Genomic DNA, 23,486 nt, shown 5'->3' with positions numbered 1-23,486 from the left:
AGTCTCTTTGCATATTTAACACACACTCATCACTGAGCGAAGGTGTGTGTGTGTGAGTGAGGAATAATCAGAAGGGTAATAAGACAATTAAAGGGATGAGAAAGAATATTTCTGTTTATTTTTATGGCTTACTTCTGTTGTCGTCAATTTCCAGTCCATCAAACAAGAAACAATGCGAGAAAGATTAATAATCTTCTAGTCGTAATGTGTGTGCACACAGAAGTCACAAGAAGATATTGTTCCATTTAAAGTAAAAGTCAGGTCTCACCTGTGAAACCTTCACCTGAGATTGATCAAATCACAGACAGGATATAAAGATAAATCCATGTTTTATTCCATTCTAGCATTTTCAATCCACAACAACGTCACGGTGAGTCCCAGTCATCACCGCTCCAAAACATGTTCAGTATAAAACAGACAACAACATACTGGATTTACAACACAAGCTCATATCTGATGGAGTTTCATTCCACAAAAAGACCCCTGTGTCAATCGTTACACAAACTACGCATGATCCCTGGAGCCTTCGACATGTAATATTATGGAATGAAACTCCTCATTTACACCCAATCGGGTTTTTTTAATACACGTCTTAGTTGCAGAAAATGAAACCCTTTTTTTGGGGGGGGGCTCCTTCAGACAGCCTCATGATGGTGTAAAATCTGATTGGAGTGCAGTGTAAATCCCCATCTTCAGGCTTTGTCTCCACCAGGCATTTCTTTTAAGGGAGCAGCGCCAAACAGTTGCATGGGGCCAGTCACAGTTTCAGCACTCACTACAGTATTAGACTAGAAACAAACTGTTAAAGGAGCTTTTCAAGTCAAGTTGAAACAATTGGAGCCTCTAGTGCCGTTAGCGTTGAAATCATGCTAAGGCTGTCAGCGCTGTGGGAAACATGCATCAGAGAGGGATCTCCACCGTAAACTACAAGAACAAGAAACTGATACTGAGGAAGGATCCCGGTGGACACAGAGCCTCATGAAGGTGCGTTATACGTTCCCAATAACAGTCTCCCGCTTACAGAACTAATCTGTGGTTACTTGCAAATCACAAACAAAAAAGAAGTTTGACACATTATGTAACATACCAACCAACACATGACAATATTTTCAATTAAACATGATTTATATATATATATATATATATATATATATATATATATATATATATACGCAAAAGAAAAGAAAAAAATATAGCATTTATTTTATGTTCTCTACCTCCCGTGAGGGAAAGTTAACTCCGATTTCTCCACGATGACTCTACAAAGTGAGGGATTGTCTGAACACAACCTAATTTCTGCAAGGACACCATAACTGAACATGTTTCTTTGGTTAAAAAGAAACGCTAAACATCTACACCGGTGTGTTTTAATAAAGGGAGTATTGCGAGATTTATTGTGGTGCGTGCCTTTTTATCAGTGATGGGAAGCGAGATACAAAAGTATCCCGATCCCCTGACAAAAGCTGTTCATAAAGTTCTCTCTTTACAATATACACAACTATCTAGACGTTACTGCTGAAAGAAACTGCAAGTTGAGACGTTTCATCAGAAAAAGAAAAAAAAAAAAACAAGACATGAAAAAAAAGAGAAACTAAAAGTTAAAACGATAGCAGCAAATGATGTAAAGAATCAAAGGCAGCTGAAATAAACACACTTTTGAATCTCAACCAATCAAATGACATTGTGGTAACAGCATGTAAGTCTGGCATCAGAAACAACCTGGCAGGCTCGAATCCCTTTCACCCTTTTTGAAACCCCCCCACTCCCATGAAGTACATCAAGTCACGTGAACTCGTCTGCTGATCGCCTGGAAGGACACAAGATGGCCGCTGCAAAGTGTCACAGATGGCGAGAGCGGTGAAGGCTCCTTCTGATTCAAAGTAGTTTGGAAAATACATGTTCAATGTTTTAAAAACATTAACAATTTCCAATTAACTTGCATGCCAACAAAGCACTATACACTGAAACATCAACACTATTTCCCTCAGCTGGCACTCTGTGTTCAAAATGAGACTAAAGACACATTGGAAGAATATTTTTCACTAATGACGTATGTTTTAGAAGAGCAAGAGCAGGTGGAAGAGAAATGGGTGTTTGCTGGAGACTTCTAATGGTCCTCTGTGTGTTCGCTGGCTTTCTAACCTTACGTGCTAATTAATATGTGTGAGCTTCTTTGTGTTTCTGTCAGTGTGTGTGCACTCGTGTGTCAGCAGCTGTCCTCCAGAGCGTTGACCACTTGTTCCAAAATGTCGGGGCATCGTTCGGCGATCTGCTGCAGGACCTGATTGGCGTACTCCTGGAGCTCCGCCCCCTCCCTCTCGCACAGCACCAACTCCGCCTCCAACTGAGAGAGAGAAAGACACAGAGAGAAAGGGAATTAGGATGTTTTTTTTAAACCAATGTCTTGAAATACAGCCAACATGGAATGGAAAGAAATAGGAAATATGCTTATTTGCTTTCTTACTGAGGGTCGATGCCAATCTGAAAACTGGCTAGATTAGCTTAGCATAAAGACTATATGTGATATGAGTAAACTAGTGAGCTTTCAAGGTGTTGGCAGGTGACTTTTGTTACCTTCGTACAGTACCAGGCAAGCTGCTCCCTCCTATATTCAGCTTCATGCTAAGCTAACTGACTGCAGGTTCATATTGAATGAACACAAATGAAAATATCAGTGAGGCTTTCCTTTTCTCCAGGGCAGAAAAGAAAATAAGCATGTTTCCTCAAATAAAGCACTATTCCTATAAATTCCATGTTGTCCTTTAAAAAACGGACATGAAATAAAAAATCAAAAAGACTTTTAAACGCAGTATCACAGGCCGACAGACCAACTCTCCTCATGGCCCTGTGGATGACAGGGACTCAGGGAGCATGTTTAAGGCGACACACACGCACACACACCAGCCTGTAATCTGAAAACACCACAGTGTAGTTCTTCTGACCGTACAGACTGGAACATTTCTGTGAGAGAGCGCTGATGTTATTTTCTTTGGCTGCAGCCGAGCTGAGACGTCAAACCTAACGGACTTAATGACCAATACATCTGTATCAATAAGAGCGCCGCTTAAAACAGTCATGTAACACAAGCCCACATTTATGTTGGTGTGTGTGTGAGGCCTGGGTCAGATATTGGCAAAATATTGCCTCGTTAAGTCTTAACCTCTTCCCTCCGCTCTCATCTCTTAGCCAGCAAATCTCAGAGGTATCTTTTATTACAGTCGCTTTATTTATGTGTAAAACTGCTGTAAGTAATGATACTTTTCATGATTAATGAAAATTTGCCCAATAAATCACATATAAATATAGTACTTTATCCGTGTATTATGTTGTTACATTATTGTTGGAGAGTATGTACCAATTTATTTTACAATGTTCTGAATAGGTTGAGGTCCAGTTTCACACATTGCTTTGGCAACACTGTATGTATTGTTATATATATATATATGTATGGATTTTCAGCCAGGTCGTCTCAGATATGCTACATAAACTTTGATCATTCTTTATAAAAGTCAGCTTCTGAAACATGCCCAAACTTGATGGAAGTGGGATACTAAACTGAGGAATATCGATTGTATTTACACACTGATTGATCAATTTGGTCACATCAATAAAACCTTTTAAAGAGGAATTCAATTTTGTAGTGTAGTTCATAGTACAACACAATGCAATCAATACATACACAATAATAGGTACATCACTCTAATGCAATAAAACACATTTATTTACTGAATGTGTACTTTATTTATGAACAGAAATGTTCTAATCTCCCTGCTGCGCTCACATTTGTGTTAGTCACTGTACGCCGACATAAACAGAGTGAAGACAGAGGAGAACATTGACGGAGAAGTGAACAGGGAGTGAGTGAAAGAGGAGGTGAAGGAGAGTCTGAAGCCGTGAGAGAGGCAATGAGGCTCTACCGCTCCGCCCTTCCTCTGTGCAAGTGTGAGTGTTTGCAATACTTTACTCTCCATAATGCCCAAACATCCTCTGGCCAATAACCTCATGTGTGTTTGCATATAATTCAACTTAATGACTCTGCATTTTAGTTGCAATTCCACAGAAAAACACGGCAGTAAAGATTAGATGGTGAGGCGATAGCGAAGAGATAAGTGGTTTAGTGTGCTGTCTTCTGATCTCTGACTCGCGCGGCCTTGACCTCCACCAGAGAGAAACGCTTGAAAAGGTTATTGAAAAATCAAGAATAAATGGGTTAAACGCAGGGTTGATACTGCCGTATACATAAAGCGGGATCATATACACTGAAGATATAAGTTAGTATCAGTTGCAGCACCGTTTGCATGATCCATAACTGTTTAAAATGTGTGATTGATGCAGTTTTAATGAAGGAATTAATAAGATATGTTGGCGACTATATGGACTGCTGCTTGTGTCCTTTTTAAAAAGTACTCCACAAAACTAATGAATCACACTGCGCTACCATTGTTCACATCAGCATTCAATGGCACTGGCTTTGAGGTCTTATGAAAAATTCAGGGTTTTACAATCTACTTTTTGTTATGAAGGAACTGCAGCGCGGAGATCTCAAAACATAACAACACTGTTTCATTTTCTCCATTATTCATCTAGCGACCCATCACTTTCATCGTGTGCCAAGGTCCCGACCCACAGGTTGAGAACCACTGATCTAAGCTACATGGGAGTGAAATCAAAAGTGAAGATACCTGAAGTGTACATGTGTGCACGCTCAGTGGCTGAACCCTGAGAAGAAGCAGTTTTGCAAAACATTTAGATAATGTGGTTAAACTGAGGACATGCTTCAAACCTGGCTGCCTGCTTGCCCTAATGGACTCTATTGCAAAGCTGCGTCTCCACATACATACTGTCAACCTGGTGGGGAGAATGTCCTCATAACTGATATTAAATTACAGCCCAAACTAGAAAAATAAGTCAGTTTTACTCTGAAAGTAATCATAATGTAATCCTCCACCAGCATGTTGCAAAGTAATGCACTTCCTCTTTCACTCGCTAGCTCATGTATGACCTGAAAGAATTAAATATGAACAATGTTTCATGACAGTTTCCAGTTATGAGATACACGTTTGGATGTTGCGGCTCCGACGGATCACGTCTCATGCAATCACAGTGCGTGTGGTCAGAGAGAAACGTAGATGAAATAATGGAAGTGGGCAGCGTGCCAATTCCATGACTTCTGTAAAAGAGTGTGTGTGTGTGTGTGTGTGTGTGTGTGTTTGATTGCCAGTGTTTGTGATCGTGTGTGTGTGCATGTGTTTAGGAGATACATTAGTGTCGGTGCTAGTGGTTTGGGTGTTCGACATGATAGGTGTGTGTGTGTGTGTGTGTGTGTGTGTGTGTGTGTGAATGCATGGGGCATGACGCTAAAGTGTATGTTGCAAGTTCAAGTTCTGATTTAGTGAGTGACAGAGAGGATTGTGGGAAGCAGAGAGATAGACCGAAGGAAGGGATAAGATGTCTGTGTGTGCATGTGTGTCCGTGTGTGCCCGTGCGTGTGTCTATGTGACAAAGTGAGAGAGAGAGGGTTTGTTGAAGATGATTTTTACTGCAGCCATTAAAGCTCCATTATCGTAATGGATCATTATCTGCCTTATCAGGGGTCGTGGAGGCGCGCACACACACACACACACACACACACACACACACACACACACACACACACACACACACACACACACACACACACACACACACACACACACACACACAGGTTATCAGCTTGAAAACGAGGATGAGGGTAATGTGTGTGTACGTACACACTGACCCCTGAACACACATTGCAGGGCTTGAACCTCTTTGCAGTGGAATGCTAATGTTTTCGAAAGAAACCGTAAGTCAGCACAGAGAGAGAGAGATAGAGTCAGGGACATTAACAGAGAGAGAGGGCGACAAACGGGTCGCTGTAGAGAACGAGAGTGTACAAATATATGATCTAACTAGAATGAGGGAGCCAGACATTTACATTTACAGATGATTCTGAGGCTAGAGCTAATTTTCTATCAGGAAAATTCCTGTTGTTTTGACTGATTTCGGGGAAATGATGTTGTGTGATGATATCATGGGTTGCAGTCCCTTGTGTCCATAGATCAGGGCCGCTTAGTGAGGCCCACTGACCCACTTTTGCAACGATTCAACCAAAAGCTGCACAAATAATGTTGTTAATGTTGGATCACAAATGTAGCAATGAGCTCTAATGGTTTGACCTTTAGCTTTTTACCTTAATAACATTACTATTATGAAGGTTATTGTAGAATATGAAATTTATTGGAAAAATTAGGTCAGACCAACAAAGACCTTCTGAGTTTTGGGAGTAATTAGAGCGGCTATGTGAGAATTCATACACTCTGTCTTTGAGTCCTGGACTGTGAGCAACCCCATCCATAGGTCCAGTTTCCCCCCAAAAATAATATTTTCACAAAAAAAAAAACATGATCTGTTACATATTTTATCCAAACTTCACTAACTTTGGCATAAAGAATATTTCTTTGACAATTATTTTTTTTAATAGCTTTTAAATATTCGAAAATGTTTTCCAATAACTTAACGTTTGGCTGAATATTGGCACGTAAAAGGAAAAAGAACAAAATGCAAGCGACAGAGGGAAATGGAGGGGAGGAAAACACAAACTGCGGTGAAAAGGTGGAGCGTTTCTGGTGAAAGTGAAAAACCTTTATTAAAAGACTCTGACTTAAACAAAACCAGCAGGAAGACATCGGGAAAGGAGAGGATGAGGGACGCAGAGAAAGTCTGGAGGGCAAAGTTTGACCTAATATTCCTCAGCAATAGCAGCAAGTTGCATGAGTAAAGATAAGATCAGGAGGTTTAAAAGGGCTCCAGACTCCTCAACAGCAGCCCTGAGCGGTGCTAAAGAAACACCATTATGAACAAGAGCAAAGGGATAAAGTATAATAGGCCTGTATTGGCTATTATAATCCCTGTCTCTCTTCCTGTCTCTCTTCAAACCATTAGGCTCTTACAAGCTTACACTGTATGCAGTCTGCTTTATAAGTTGACCGCCCCACCGCGCCGAGCCCGAATGCGCCTGAGCCATGTGACCGAATGTGTGTGAATGAGTGTGTGCGTGCTCTGTCGTAGTTCGTTACAGCTGTAGTCCAGAAAGCTCAGCTTAAAATGCTGGCTAACGAGCTGCAGTGGGAATAGAGGACTTGAACCTAAAACTGCTCCTGGAGGACTGAAACATACTGCGCTCCTTTAGCACAAGCAGCTGAAGAAAGAGTGCGAGTGCGGGGCAATAGAACACAACTTGGTCATTTCATTTGGTAGCAGATTCAATCAGCCAAAATGACTGGAGGAACATATTCATAGGTTTGGCCTCTGGGAGCAGTCAGAGACCATCCTGTGCCTCGCACATGAGCATTTGTAGTAATTGACAAGGATGGGAAGCCTTTTATTAAAGTCTGGGAGCTTAAATCTTTTATTTCTATGCTCCAACATTTACTTTAGCGCTTATTAATGCCAGTTAAGCTACAGTGGGAGGTGGGCTTGTAAGTGTGCTAGCTACAGTGGAACACCTTCATCGAGAACAGAAGATTATAGGCATATAAAAAAAGACTTAAACCGTAAACTGGCCCTCGAGGAGTAACTACACAAGGCTGGACTTACAGCACTAATGGCTGCGGAAATAAACAGCAGGAACAGACTCCAACATTGACTGTGTATAGGTGTAACCTCCCAGTGGGACAATCTGAAGAAACAACAAGTGATACACAGTGTTTAGGTTGTATAAGAAATAAAAAGGAAAAAAACAGTCTACAAGCGAGACAAAAGGAAGTCTGAAGTGCTTCTAAAAACAGCTGATCCAAAGATAGATACCAGAAGTATCAGTGGTTTATCTTGATCTCAACTGAGCTGCACAGTATGTGTCCAATAATCACATTGGGACACATAAGTGAGGGAAAAAGACATGAAGTACACTTACAGGCTGCCTACAAAATGTTCAGCATGTTCAAACCAAGACAGAATTTCCTTTTAAACCAAACTTTTGGTGAAAAACAATAAAAAAATACATAGAAATACCATATTTTACAGAATGCTAAAATACCCTATCTCTATACGATTTGCTTATTCAAGGTGACCCAAACATAATCGGAGGCAAACTATAAAGCCACCTGCTATTATAGCATTTTAATATCATTTTTAAATGAGTAGGAGGCAGGGTAGTGAAGAACATTGTATCTTGCATAATATAGCAATCATACAACCAGCCAGTAATTAATGTTATTGTGGTCAAGGGAGCCGTAGTCTCCAAAATGATCGTTAAAACACATTTACGAACACATTAATATTAAGACGTAACATAAAATGTTAAAAAGCAAGTCGTAACAAACAAGATGACCGACCACTCAGTTGACACAAGTTTCTATTCCACCGTTTTCTTTTAATTCCACTGATATTCATCCTGTTCCCTTCACACGGTGTATGCATGGCGTTAGTGCATTTTGAACGTGGTTCAGTGTTGGTAAAAGTCTCAATGACTGTGTATATGTTTATATTGCTTTCCATGGAGGAACAACTGAGGAGAAACACATGAATGGCATGCCATTGTGAAGATTTAACAGCTTCAGATAGAGAAAAGAAAGGTGTGAGAGAAGAGCTGGTTTCTGTGAGTTACCATCACTGACTTGTTTTTTTTCCATTATAGACAACACAGGACAGACAGAGAGGTAGAGGATGGAAACACAAGGCAGTGATTGTGAAGTGGGAGTTGAGAGAGTGCGACAGCGAGTCCGAGGGAAAGGAGAAAGGAGATTGATCAAGAGTGAGTGACAATGGCAGAGCAGAGCCGGAGTGGGAGAAACCGGGAGAGAAGACAGAAAGATTTAAAAGAATAGAAAAGGAAGAGAGGAAAGAGGTCCGAAAGGCGGAGGAAAGAGTGATGACCAGAGAGAGAGAGAGAGGGAGAGATCAAGGAGGAAGGAGAGAAAAAACGACAAATGCATGTAAAAAAAAAAAGGGTAGACTGGTAAAGCCATTAAGCCTGGATTCAATAAATCTGCATAAAAACCCAGCAGTCAGTCAGTAATGACCAGCGAAGGCCTGTGTGTGAGTGTGTGTGTGTCGTTGTGAAATGACCACTGAGATCGGACATGTGCGTCTGACTGTCTCCCCTCTTGTCTGTTTCTTAGTGTGTGTTCCCGGTGTGTGCGCCTAATGGCCGTCGAGGACCTCAGCGTCGTATTTAGAGAGAAAACAATCATCCTTGAAGCCAGAAGCAGAGCTGCCTAATGAAAGCCGAGAGACCCCAGACCACATCGCAGCACAAATGGATGGGTCTGACTCTGCTCCAGCCAGACAATCCCCTTAACCTCTCTCTCCTCCACCCTCCGTCTTCCCTCCACCCTTACAATTTCACTTGCACACAGACAAAAACACTTTCCTTTGCAATATGGTGGCTGCTTGACTCCGATTCAAAACACGGCTACTTGTCCATCGTGCTGTGACCGGCTCAGGCAGCACATTGTCAAACTGTGCACCTCGGCCCGTCCACTCCGCTCTGCTACTGCCAAGCAGCACACTCCTCGCAAACGGAGTGACTTTTACCTGGCAGAAACCAAGTTTCCGTGCAGAGGCTTAATCAATAAATATTCCAGCTGTGTGGTCGTGTACGGCCTATCCAGAACTGTCTTAACATGTGTGACTTGTGATTTTAGGTCTTTCAAAGTAGTCAAGTCCATGTTCATACCAGCTGGCCTGAAAACAAGGAGCACGTGACTATTCATGTACCGGAGCAAACAGGAAGTAGATGGGTTACAGAAAATACGAGTATTATGGTGTTCTTTATTATAAGGTTAAGATCTTCTATAATCTTTTTTTTTCTTTTTATGCTTCAATAGTCTCAGAAATGTAAATGTGATGTCATTGAAGAGAGTTAGAAAATTACTAAACTGGAAGATGACCTACAATAAATCACATTTAAATGAAACAAACATTACCACACAGAACAATATGTTTCATTGTTTATAAAAGGCTCTGCATTCACTTGATAGCTTAAAATATGTAGACTGATGCAGTGTTGTGGTTGATGTGCTGACATGATATCTTCTTCCTTTTTCCCAGAACAATTGGGTGCTTTTGTTTGCATTGTATCTTCTGTTCTGCCACATATAATGAGACACATTAGAGACAGAGATGGCCAGGATTTTTGTCATGCAAAACATGTTCTGGCAAGCACACCTACACACAAGACCATCAAAATATTAATAATAAGCATTTTGTATTATCACCAGGGTTGTTAAAGTCACATTCTCACGGACACATTTCAAGGGTAAATCAGTACAACGCCTATCTATGCCTCATGGTAAATCAGTACAACGGTAAAACTGTAGTCGCCCTCTATCTGTGATGTTTACATTTCAGCTCCACCCCTTCCTGTTTCTGTACCGCCTGTCAATCAGAAAGTACCCAATCAGTGACCTTGAAGCTGCGGGGGCTCGTCACACACAGACACAGACACACACAGTTCCTTTGTCGTCTGCCAGTCTGCAGAGGGCATCAGCTTGTCACAGGGCATCAGGCCGCCGAGCTGAAACAACAACGATTGAGTATAGGCTACATTGGAAACCCTTATTGTACAAAGCAAGGCAAGATTTATTCATATAACATTTAAAGTGTGTTTGTAAGTCGTTATGTCAATTATTTAGTCGGATTTCTATAGCAATTACTATTACAGTGATTCCCAGAGCAGCATTTAAAGTCACCGGCAGCATACTGGTGTTGTTTTCCTGCTTTGGAAGTTTGTTATGAAGTCATTTGATTCACTTTCGATGACTGAACAGCTGCCAGGCCCCGTGAGACACCCTGCCGTGTAACTTTTAAAATGCATGTGCGACAAGTCAAAGAGAAAACACATATTACCTTCATCTGTTTGGAGATCGTGCAGCAGCAATGACATTTCACGTCTATAAACGCGCGGGACTTTCCTTCATTACAAGGACTTACAGAGTTGTAAATATGTGGACTCATTTTTCACTGAGGTTTCTGCAGCTTGAGTTGGCTCAGAGACGCATGCAGTCATTCCTGGGGAGCCGTCCTTCTTTATCAGATAGAGGGTCATGGGCCGACAATCCATACTGGCTTTATAGGAGCAGCGATATAATGGCCGACTCAGCCAATAACACTCAATATGTTTTTTTTTTACAATACCAAACTCACGCAAATGTACACGCGTGCATAGACTCGAATGGACTCAGAGACGTGAACACACACACTTGTGCGTTCATGCATACAATAAAATGTTATAGCCTTTTACGTACGTATTTGCGTACACACACAAACCGGGGATTTCTTATGGCTTCACACTTCAGGCCAGGGAGGGAGACATAGGCCAGAGAGAGAGAGAGAGAAAGAGAGCGAGACTTCCTGTGTGTGTGTGTGGAATATGATGCCAGTTCTCTTCAGTGCTCATTAGAGACGTCATTGAGCCATAAAGGTTATTATTATGACTATGGCACAGAAAACAGCACTTTTAGTAAAACCTCACTTTTGGAATCAGTGTTACTTTTGTAGTTCAGAGGAGGTTAAAGAGAGACATGGAAACAAATACACAGGAACATGACCGAGCTGGTACGGAGCTGGTACCCTTCTCATGCCATGGTACGACCGAATAAATTTAATGTTTAATTTCTTTAAACCAAATATCAGTACAGTAGATACGCAAGAACAGATTCTGACATTCAATTTTCAACTTTAAATGAATGTGATGTACAGCTTTGGCAGGTCAGAAAAAAGCGAACGAGACACACGGCATCTTCACAGATTAGTAAATCAATCAGCTGCATTTCCCTCGGGTCACTTCAGCTTCTTCTTTTTCTCTCCAGTAGTTGGTTTCAGTTAAACGTTCATGTTCAAATGTTTGCTAACTAGCACGAAACACAAACAACTGAGGCTGTTACAATTCATCCACTGGGATACAACAAAGAGCCTACCAAATTGAACGGCAAAGCATCCAATAATTGATGGAAGGAATTTCACTTAAAAACACAAATGTTCTGATCCTGTGAAGAAAGAGAGTACAAAGTACTCATTGGCATCCTGACAGCAGCGCTGCTAAAAACATGTCCTCAGATAAACACTTTGCTGTTGTGTTGTTTCACTAAAGTCTCTTTTTCCTTTTTATGCTTCAACAGTCACAGAAATGTAAATGTTTTAGTGACATTGAAGAGGGTAAAGAAATGACTAAACTGAAAGATGACCTGCAATAAACAAACCCTGCTCACCACATTAAAATGGAAGAAACATTAGCATACATTCAGGAGATCTGAAACAATATGTGTCATAGTTTAACAGAAGGCTCTGGATTCCCTTCACATGTTAACACATGCATTTTGTTTAAAATCTTTAGACCGATGCCGTGTTGTGGTTGATGTGCTGACATGATATCTTCCATTTCTTTCCCCACAACAACAACTGGGGGCTTTTGCTTGCATTGTGCATTGTGTTGTATCCTCTGTTCTGTTACGTCGACTGAGAAACAACCTGAAACGTGTTGAGAAAAACTCACTCCTCACTTCTGCGGTTTTGAAAACGTGTCAGTTGACAACTAGACTTCCACTGCAGTATGTGGATAGAGAAATTATGTTGTTGAATACTACTTTTTAGGATTTTTTCAGAACTGTCAAACCACAGTTGTGCGATCAAGTTATCGTCTCAGCACAGGAAGCAGGGATTGCCCTCCGTAAGGCTCCTGAAGGGTTTCTCGCTCTTGACGCAACCAGTTATCTGTACTGGGAGCTGCCCTCTTGATAAAGGCTTACTTGTTCTCTCCCACCGCCCTTTCCTCTAACATGTGAGCCATACTACTTTGTCGACCTTGTTTCAGTTAACCAGAAAAGAGGAGAGATACTTTAGACACTGTGTTCGTAAAATGTTTGAGCAGACTGTCAGGTACACGAGCCTCCAGTGGTCCTTCATGTTAATGCATGTTTTGGGCATGGGACATGTAGGCTTCCATGTGTGTGTCTGTCTATGTGTGTTTTACATGCTATTTTAGTATGATCCTAATGGCTTTACAGAGTGCCAGGCATTTTAACAGAGCCAGGGAGAGGCTTGTTAAACACACACACACACACCACAAGACAGAAAAGAGAGGCTGGCACACTGGCACATGGCAGCCTGGGGAGAGTCTGTGTGTGCATTAAGAGGGTCAGTCAGGGTGATGGTGACACATGATGAAGGAAAGCGAGAAACGCGGGCCTCAATGAAAGACAGGCAGTGTGTGTCTGCGATTGTGTGTAGGCAGGGTCGGGGTCTAAAGCAGACACATGGCGCCGACTGGCACCGCCTGGGTGCAGGCGGGATTTGACGGAGTGAGGCAGAGAGATTCAAACTGTGATGTCGCTAAGAGAAACATCTCACCCAAAAAAACAGAGAAAATAAAGAACCTCCAGCATTTTGAAAACTGTCTCGCTCTTCCACCTACACTGACACGCCGTAAGTGAGATGGTGAGGGTAAAAGGTAATGGTGATGGAGGCACTTAAGAGAAAAAAATAAGGTAAAGAGGAATGGTCTTCCTTCGGGGAAAGAAAAGCCTGAAGAAAGAACGAAGCTGAGAGAGTGATGGAAGGAGAGACAGCAAAGAAGAAAAGAAAAGTTCAGTGTTTTCATCCAAAAGCCAAAAGCTTAGAATTAAAGTCCTGTAGCTGCTCTGCAACCATTCAAATGAACCTTGACCGAACAATTCAACAAGCACTCTCGAAAATAACTCTTTGTTGGTTTTATATCTCATTTTGATGATTTTTTAATGATAATCACACATGCTAAAAACAGGTTTTCATGCCATTCACAATGATTAAAATTCCCAAACAACGTAGTTGGCCAAACTTAACCAGCAAATCAGAGTATGAGTCATTTTGTAGCATGCATACGGGCCATTTTGGAGGACACGGTCAACGCTATCCTTGTTCAATGTTTCATATATAGCAACACGATACTATGCAATCATAACTTAACTTAAAAAAGGTGCGATATAATATCAAACTCATGAACCAGAATCAAAATGTGCACACACGGTACATGCCTTGGCAATTTGTGTTGAATTGGAAAGGTCAGTCTTTTAGGATCTTTTATTGTCTCCGTTGTGAATTGAGCATAGTTTGGTTTAAATGTTTTTAATATTTGAAAAAGATTTTATAAATATAAAAAGGTAGGAATAAAATACGGCCGGGTAGTTGGTTGGTCGTCTCCTCTAAAAGCATTTAATCTTGTTAGATACGCTTTCACAGCAGCCTGCCCACATGATCGCTTTTAATCCAGAGTACGTTTTTCTTAAAAAAAAACGTGGCTCAGCGGCCTCCAGACCACAGATTACTGTCTGCATTTAGGCAGATGATGAAAAATGCGTAGAGTAATTGTCTCTCCGTGAAAGTCACCCGCACCATTTCTCTGCGCCTTCAATGTACACAGTGATTAAATGATCTCTTAATTCAGCGTATTCAAGGTTTATTTAAAGTGACACCATACCATACCGTGCCATATTTGAAGCACTCAGACAAACAGACATTTCCCAGCATTAAGGCATACAATAGGGCTTTCATGAGGACTGTAGGAAACTAGTCCTGCTGTACCCCAACCACACACTCCGTCACACTGCTCTGTGAGTATGTGTGTGTGTGTCTAGAGTTACCGTTTCTCAATGTATACCACATGTAGTGACCATGTATCGCCTGATATGTTTCCAATATGGAGGAAAAAGACGAGCGAAAGAGAGAGAGAGACATGGCGAAGCCATACCACACAATTTTTAGATTTAACAATGTACTCCATATATCAAATATCTGAAAACACAACGGGCTACCATGACAATGGAGCTCCATCAAGGCCAACTCTGCCCAAGCCTCACCTTTCTGTATGCTCACTTCCCTTTTCTTTGCTCTCCTCCCACTCTCAGATGACAACTCTTTCGGCAGTTAAATAGTAAATAAGCTCCTCTCTCCGCTCCTTGCTCCACGTATGAACCAACCTTCCTCCTGCTGCCAAAAGCTGGAAGCAGAGTTTACTCCCTGTAAAATAAAACGTCTGAAACAGTATTTGTTCCCCGGCCAGGAGCTTGTCGTCAGGTGACCCGCTGGAGTAAATCGTTTCAATAATGTCAAAGGCAGCGCCAAAAACCTGCCAGACCGACCAGTGTGTGCCCTACTCCTTACATACACACACATCCACACAGTTACAGGGACACACACACACACACATAGCGAGAACAATGTCACAAACTCACACATCATCACATCACACAAGCAAGCGCACAAAAACACACATTCGCTGATTTTAGGATTTAATACATTGTGAGTGACAAAATGTCCTCACTATAACTCCATTGCAATATTTCCCCTCATGTTTCAGAAGCACACACAGACACAGACGACGCACACAGACGGCCTCACCTGTTCCTGTGTCATGCTGTGCACCTGCGTATGCCAGGAGGCGGAGTCAGAGCGGTGATAGGCGGGGGGCGGGGCGAAGTCCTGCAGTATGATTGGGTCTCGTTCCTGACACAGGGAGGTCAGGTGGCCGATGTACAGCTTCAGTTTACTGCGGTTGTGATTGAGATCCAGGAGAGGAGAGAGAATCTGGAGGAGGAAAGAGGTGGTAGGGACAAAAATGAGAGGGATCAATTTGATTGAACACAAAATGTAGGTCAACACTGATAATTGTTAAACATAATTTACCAGATTAGAAATACACAAAGTCTTACAAGAGATGGAAAGACATGGCCTGAGAGCAGCGAATGCTGTTAGTCATTATTTCATTTAGTTGATGATCTTTCATTATAATGCTGGCCTCTGTAAGATAAAATAAACATTAAATGAATTAACCCAAATGCAGTCAATATTGGGTACTTGAGCTTACTTCATTGAGAGCAGTTAACTCAGATTTCACACTTATGATTCATTGTCATTTTGCGTGATCAAGTGTTGGGTAATTTTTTGTATTCTATAAATTTAACCCATATAAATTAGGACACTGCAGTGTGTCTTTCCAGCACCAAGCAAATTCTGTTCGCCAGGAGAGCGGTGCACAGTGTAGCTTGTGGTACGTAACTTTGTGCAAAGTCATACTAGCATTAGAGTTGGGCTAATTCAAGCATATAGATTAAGGCAGCATGAAAACAGACATGAGAATGGAGAGATGACAGAGGATGGGGCGATTTAAAAAAGACACAAAAAGCTCAAAAGAAGCCTATATACTGTGAGAAGAGATGCTTAGTCTGATTCCTCTTGAACCCCTGATGAAGGCGCATTTACTTCTATTTTTGATTTATTTGAATGATCTGAAAGCTGCTATTTGAAAGAATATTCTAACACAAACCTTTAAGACGCACGGTGCAGCATATTCGGCTGTGTTACACTACATTTTGATGTATTCTCTGACTGAGCCTTTCATAAACAGAGACCAAAGACTGCAGTCAACTAACTGCAGTGTAGCATTGTCACACAAATTAATTCCTCCAGATTGTATATAGAGAATTGATCCGGACTACAATCCACAGTTAACAGCTTTGGATCTGTTTCCCACGTTTAACGTGAGTGTGGGAATGAGGGTCAGACGAGCTAAACGGTAACCCCCCCCCCCCCCAGGAGACGCAGACACACACAGATAAGACACACAGACAAACTGTTCTCCTTGGGGAATTGAAGGATTTAAGTGCAGAGAAAGCATGTTAAGAGGGCTGTCAGCTTGTATGTGTGTGTTGGTAAAGGATATTCAGTCCCAGCGGGGTCTGTCCACACCCTGTGATCCATGCTCATCATCACTCAGCACACACACACACACACACACACACACACACACACACACAGACACAATCACAAGTCTGTTCTCCATCTCGTGTTCGACATCCTTCTCTCTTTACCATTTACTGGAGATGCAAATGTGTCATCTGTTTTGACTTGACTTTTATTCTTCATGCATTTAATTCAGACAGAATCCGAGTCATCCGTCAAAATACATGTTTGCACTGACTCTGTGTCGGGACTTTTAGTCAGTGTGAATTATGTCATCTTTAAAAAAAATACTTGATTCACATTTGTCTGCAACTATTTGTTAAAGCTCTATATTAGAAGCCTCATGCCTCGTTTAAAAACTGCTAATAATGTATTTGCAAGGAGTCTTAAACTACACATAACCATACTGATGCTCCCTGCCACTTCAGCTCACTGGTTTAACTAAACCAAGCATTTAACAAAAATATATTTATATTTTAGAGACACCTCTTTTCGCTTTGGTGGCCATTTTGCACAGACGAAATAGTCAAATATAACATGATAAGAAGGACATGATTAAATAAAATAATAGAGACAATGTCATATATAATTGATTCATGTTGTATTTAAAATGACAGAGGCAAGAAAAATCAAAAACAAAATCAAGAAATGTGTCTATCCCAGACACATGGCTTTCACAAAGCCAGCCGACTGTCAAAACAGTAAAAAAAACTAACTGCAGATTGATCATGTCCGAATATAACATAACAAATACATCTATATGTATCCAACATCTATCATTCAATAACGTTATGTGTTTGAGCATCCTGGCAAACACATGAAAGATGTGGGTGTTTTTTTTTGGAGGGAGAAATATCGTATCGCCGGCTCTTCCCCAGCAGCATTGCTGCGACAATGAAAGCTGACAGTAAATCAAAGTGACTGTCACTTTTGATTCCTTATTTACTGCACACACAACGCACACACTCACACACACACATTAGCTGTATTTTTTTGCTCATCTCCTGTCCATGAGTGGCTCACTGCTGCTCGCAGCAAACCCAGTGCACGTACCCACACGGTATAGACACAAGCACAGTGCGACACAGAAAAGCACACACACTCACACTCACTCATATAGGGTCTTTATCAAAGCTGTAAATAGCTCTAGTTACAGTATTTTCCAGAGACGACCTGCCAGTAGGTTACAGTCCATTACGAAATGCATTACTGGACATTTCCCTCCGGAGGAGAGAGGGAAACGGAAAGAGAAGCAAAGAGAAAATGATAGAGTTGAAGGCTGCAGGGATCCAGCACATTCTGCATTTCACAACACCTCTGTTGCTGTATGTTATGATGTATGCTGACAGCAGTAAAGCAACAAGGACCTTATTGCTGCGAGACTGTCGTGTTATATGCCAATATGTGAACACATCTCTTAAATTCTGGCTTTAATGCATGAAAAACATACTCAGCATATGTGTAACAGCTGTTCTCTCGCACTTTCTAATCCAGACTATTTTGTCAGAAAGCTTGAAAAAAAAAAAAGGACTGTCCACACTTTCCAGACCTGCAGCAAAGCTCTGTGGAGGAAATGCACGACAAATTAGAAACAGAAAGAATGGAAGGAATGATGGCGATATAAGGAAGACATTAAGAGAGAAATAACACCAGGGTTTTCTTTCCCTTTCCCTTTTCCAAGAAACATGTAATGACTAACAGAAACAAATATTTAACAATAAGCCTGAATTTATACCAGTAATAATAATGTGAAATACGAAAATAACACTGACTTTTAAAAGTCTTCGCAAGGCTTTAAGTCTTTGGATTTACTGATTTTATTAAGTTGTACAATATATATGTGCCTCCATGTTTTCATTGTATTTCACAACCTGCAATGGTCAACGTATGCAGCGTGCGTGTGTTTAATGAGTCCACAGAGGTTTCCAATGTCTTCCTGCTGTATGAACCAACCCCAGAGGAGCCATCATTTTATACGCCGCTGTGTGTGTGTTTGTGTCTCTTTATTAGCCTCCCATGCCCGCCTACCAGACTCTGTGCAATGAAACAAGTCCAAAGAGGGACATTCAGCTCGCCCCACTCACTGGCCACCTTTTAAAATAACCTTCCACGGCCACGTTAAACGATAATATATATCTTATCGTATCATATAACTAATAACCCAAATCTGTAGTCTTTTCTCTTTAATCTCAAAATGATCACACAGTTTTCTGACGGTCAAGTTACGAATAACGAACTGCGCAAATATTTTAACATCAACAATAATAATGTCACGTCAAAATCAAATATTTTTTGTTACCGTCAGTGTAGCACTAATAAAAAAGAAATTCCTGCAGATCAACTTTGCGAGAACCTGTTTGATATAACAAGTCAGAGCTTTGCGTCGTTAATCATGAAGTTAAACACTGGACTTCTTTAGAAAAAAACATTTTCCCCTCTTCCCTGTCTTTTTTCACTGGTGCATCTAATACCACTGACGACCATATAAAATGCAATATACCATAAAAAGCTCCTCGACAATGCTGGGTGTGTGTTGAGAGTGCTCTCCTGTGTTTCAGTTGTTTCTGAAGCATTTCATTCTCCAACTGTCGAACAGAATTCCCTTATTGAAAGAGACACAATCCCTCACTGTTCTGATGTAATGCGCTATGGCGAATTACCTGCCTTACACACCAAGGACAAGTGTGTCTATACTGTAAATGTGAATACTCATGAAGAAATAAACAAAAGGAGACTGACTGACCTGCCTTTCTCTGCAGGGTGGTGCTACCGCTAATTAATAACCAGGTTCAAACTCAGATCCAGTGTTGAACTTTTGGGCTTTTAGCATCCCAAAGGGAAATCCCACTGGTGGACCTGAGCTGCCCCTAAAACCAGCATGTGCTACTCATATGTGGTGACCCCATTGTGCTGTCAGTAGATCAAACCATTTCAATCATGTGAGACCAAACTTAAAAGATATTTTCAGCATTACATCATTTCAAAACAGATCCTTAAATTTGTAACGTAAAATTACAACGCAGTCTTGTTCAATCTGAGCTCTGCTATGCACATGTACATGCACATGTGAGATTTTACAGTACAGTTTTGGAGAAAAGTGACTTCAAAGTCAGCTTCAATGACATAATGATATTCATAATGTCAGAACTTCCAATATTCAATGGGCTATAAAAACAAAATCGTTACATTTGTAAAGTAAAATCACAACGCAGTCTTGTTCAGGGGGACCTCTGCTATGCACATGTTGGATTTCTGGGTCTACTTCTCTCACAAGCCACACCAAAGGTTTATGCATAAAGAAAACTATATTAGGCCCTACATTCCCCTATAATAAAATATAGTTTGTGCTGTGTCTATGAGTAACAACAACCACAAATGTTGTGGGATCATGTGACAGTATATGTGTCCATGAGTGTGCAGACCAAAACACCTTTACCAAAAGTGGGACTCAAACCCAGTACCTTGAGATTGACATAGTAGAAACATCAAGATTTGCATTAGAAAAGTGACAAGTCTGATTTTTTTAAGTCTTATAATAATGGCTTAATTCTAAATCAGATGTGTTCAGATGGATTTGAGTGTTTTCAGTTCTTGCTCAGCTTGAAGGTTGTGCGATGAATGACTGTTCGGCCTTAAAAATACAATAAAGACTCATTGTATGTTAAAAAAACAGTAACGGGTGTGTCAAGGGGAATATTCCCCTTTCATCATTCCTAAAAAAACCTTGACTTGTATTTTGGCAAAGCAGCAGCTTTCTAAATGTTCCACTATATCCCACACATGAAGTAGGTCCAGCTGAGAAAAAGCATGTCCTAAAAGAAGACAAAGACTAAAATATTAAGCATCAAATAATAAAAGATCAGCGCATCAGTAAAAAAGAGTGGACTATTCAACTGTTTTCTTGAAAAGTGAACATAAAACAGATGAATGGTGCTCACCATGAGCACCTGAGTATGTTGAAAAATGAAGGAGCCAACATGGAAAGATACATAATTGGCAGCGGGGTCTTCCCGCATAAAAATCTTAAACAAATTTCTTGCATTTCTACACCACCTAATCTCTTTGATTGAGTCAAGAAACAGCCATCTGCCCTAGTTTAGATTTGTTAGATGATGTTGGAGTTGGCTCGTAGTCCGCCCATTCATTAGGCTTGATGTAGAAGATGATAGAGTCTATATGGCAGAATATGAAAAAAAATATGTCTAGAGAAGTCCTCAAAGGGATGAATGTAGTTGGAAAGAAAGAATGATAAAATATAGACACCTAAACATAATAGCAAACTATATAAATAAAGCAAATTAAGATTTTGGAATAAAGAATCATCAGATGAAGAAGATTTATTGAAATCAAAAGATGAGATGAGACGTTGAACAGATAAAGCGCATAATTTAAGAGTCAATTTGAAAGCATTCCTGTTTAGGTAATAAAACCGCTGATAAAAAATCAACTGCAGTTACTCACACGAGAGATCAAGAAATGACTAACTTCAACCGAAATTATAAGAGAGAAGGAAAGTCTCAGGGAGAAGGAGAGTTTCAATAGTGAATCTTGATGAAAGAATGGAAGAAAAAATGATATGACAATATCACAACACCAGAACCAGCTCACAACCTCACAGATGAAACAAAAGAAAAGCAAGAAGACAAATGATGAGCACATCCAAACGTGTTCTGATCCAGATAAAGAAGACGCTCACCCTTCTGTACAAAATGGCGGACCGAGAGAGAGAAAGAAGGCATGTGGCTCGCTAGGCCCAAATACCCTCCTCATCATCCTATTGGTTAGTTTGGTCCAACAGCAGCGTGAGTTTGGAGAAAGCAGGAAGTTAGTTGTTGAAGCAGAACATTTGAGTAAAACATCGCAAGTGTAGGAAAAAACGTTGGCTAGTAATAGTTGAAACAAATAAAGTAAGTTCATGTTGTTGCCCAGATCAAATACATGAACGTGTGACTTTTAGAGCATGCTTTCATCCACATAAGTGATGACATTTGGTGGTTTGTGGGGACTGGGACATTATATGGAGGTTATCCCCAAGTTAAGTCTCCCTCTGGGCGCAGGTCTTACCTGGTCTGGGGAGGGCTTGTGATTGTTGGGCTGCTCTAAGTTTGGAGTGGAGACCTTCAGGTGGTCATCCTCATAGTTGTCTGACATCAGCTTCATCCGGTTTTGAGTCTGGAGAGAAAGAGCCACAAGCAATTAGATCACACATACACACACACACACACACACACACACACACACACACACACACACACAGACACACAGACACACACACACACACACACACACAGACACAGACACACACCATTTACATGGGCCGTACATACACATGTTTAAAAGTGGCACTTTGATGGATTCACACACATCACGATACAGTGTGTAGACTTCTGTCTTTTCCATTTCTTCCACCTTACTTTCATCCTCCACTCTCTCCCTCATGTACTTTATTCTCTCCTCCTTTCCTTCCCTATCTTCTCTCTCTTCCTTTCCTGCTGCTCCATCTGTTTCACATGTTGGACTTTAAGTTTACCAGTGGCCTGGAAAGAGCGAGGGAGTGAGAGAACCTGAGGGAGGGAGTCAGTCTAAATCTGTCAGTATTGTACAATCTAAATCCCCTTAGCCTCTCGCTGAGCCCTTCAAGGAACAGAGGCTTAAGCGGACCAGACTGAGGTTTTGTGTGTGTGCGAGAGACAAAACTTTCAGAATATATGTTTGTTTGAAAGCTAAATGAAACACTGCATTTTGCAGAAGTGTGTGTGTGTGTGTGTGTGTGTGTGTGTGTGTGTGTGTGTGTCTGTGTGTGTGTGTGTGTGTGTGTGTGAGCATGAGATAGCGGTGCTAAAAAACGTGTTTCACACTACGAGTATGTGCGAAGCATACAAGTGTGTGAATGTACATAACTCAAGTCGGAAGTGCCTCCCCTGGCATGCACTCAAACATAATTCAATTCCACTTTTTCTAAAGATGGCTTTAAAATAAACACACGCAGATATTTAAAACAAATATGGAGAGTAAACAGTTCATCTTAAAAACCTGCAGTATTTGTCACGGTCTGTCACTTCCTCTCCACACAACAACGTCCATAAGCATGTGATCATTAGTATGAGCCCCATCTTTAGATTTGTGGTATTGCCAAACAAGAGCGATGTGTTGCCTTGTTTGTGATTGTCTGCGTAATGAAAATGTCCTCATCCCTCTATGTAAGCAGGGTCGGCACGTAATCTAAGTGGATGCCTCATCTCCTCGTGCATCCTCATCCTCTGTCATCCTAACTTGCCGGGCCTGCTAAAACAAAAAATGGGTCGGGAGTTCGAGCCCCATGTTGAGATATCTGTATTGCCAAACAACAGGGATGAAACCTGCAATTAAACTGATCTGTTAGATGTGGGATTTGACCCCACTGATGTGCATTTCTCGAGGGAGACTTCTGAGAGATTTAAACTATCTACTCTAGTGTATGTCTGTAACAGTTCCAAGTATAGTGAGGGGTAAACGACTACATATCCATCTCCGGATAAGTCCTTGTCTGAAATACCAACCCATCGTGGAACTTGAAACCCACGACCCTGAGATTAAAAGTGTCATGCTCTGTCGTCCGAGCTCGCCAGACCTAGTACAACAAAAGAAAGGTTGTGAGTTCAAACCTTTTCTTGGGTGACAGTTGTTTGTACTGTTGTAAAGGTTGCCTTCAGTCCTGTAACATATACCCCCCACTACCCATCCCCCAGTGTTGACAACAGTGGCCTGGGAGG

At 41.1% G+C, this 23,486-nt stretch overlaps 1 protein-coding gene across 7 annotated transcripts in view; it reads right to left on the bottom strand.

Moving 5' to 3' along the window:
- Positions 1–1,177: 1,177 nt before the first annotated feature.
- LOC137791370 (ELKS/Rab6-interacting/CAST family member 1-like) overlaps positions 1,178–23,486 on the bottom strand; it is a 102,038-nt gene continuing 79,729 nt past the window's right edge. For 4 of the 7 annotated variants that reach the window (XM_068586262.1, XM_068586263.1, XM_068586264.1 and 1 more), the window contains 3 exons: positions 21,799–21,906; positions 15,394–15,579; positions 1,178–2,344 (listed from right to left, as the gene is read on the bottom strand). In XM_068586262.1, coding sequence (XP_068442363.1) covers positions 2,207–2,344; positions 15,394–15,579; positions 21,799–21,906 — 432 coding nt within the window. In that variant the 3' untranslated portion in view covers positions 1,178–2,206. Of the gene's footprint in view, positions 2,345–15,393; positions 15,580–21,430; positions 21,509–21,798; positions 21,907–23,486 lie in introns of those variants that run through there. The other 3 variants (XR_011078028.1, XR_011078029.1, XR_011078030.1) reach the window with 1 other exon arrangement.

This window comes from Clinocottus analis, unplaced genomic scaffold (genome assembly GCF_023055335.1).
Source record: "Clinocottus analis isolate CAN_PGR_092001 unplaced genomic scaffold, fCliAna1.0.p SCAF_20, whole genome shotgun sequence".
NCBI classification, from domain to species: Eukaryota; Metazoa; Chordata; class Actinopteri; order Perciformes; family Cottidae; genus Clinocottus; species Clinocottus analis.
This window is presented reverse-complemented; position numbering and strand designations above follow the sequence as displayed.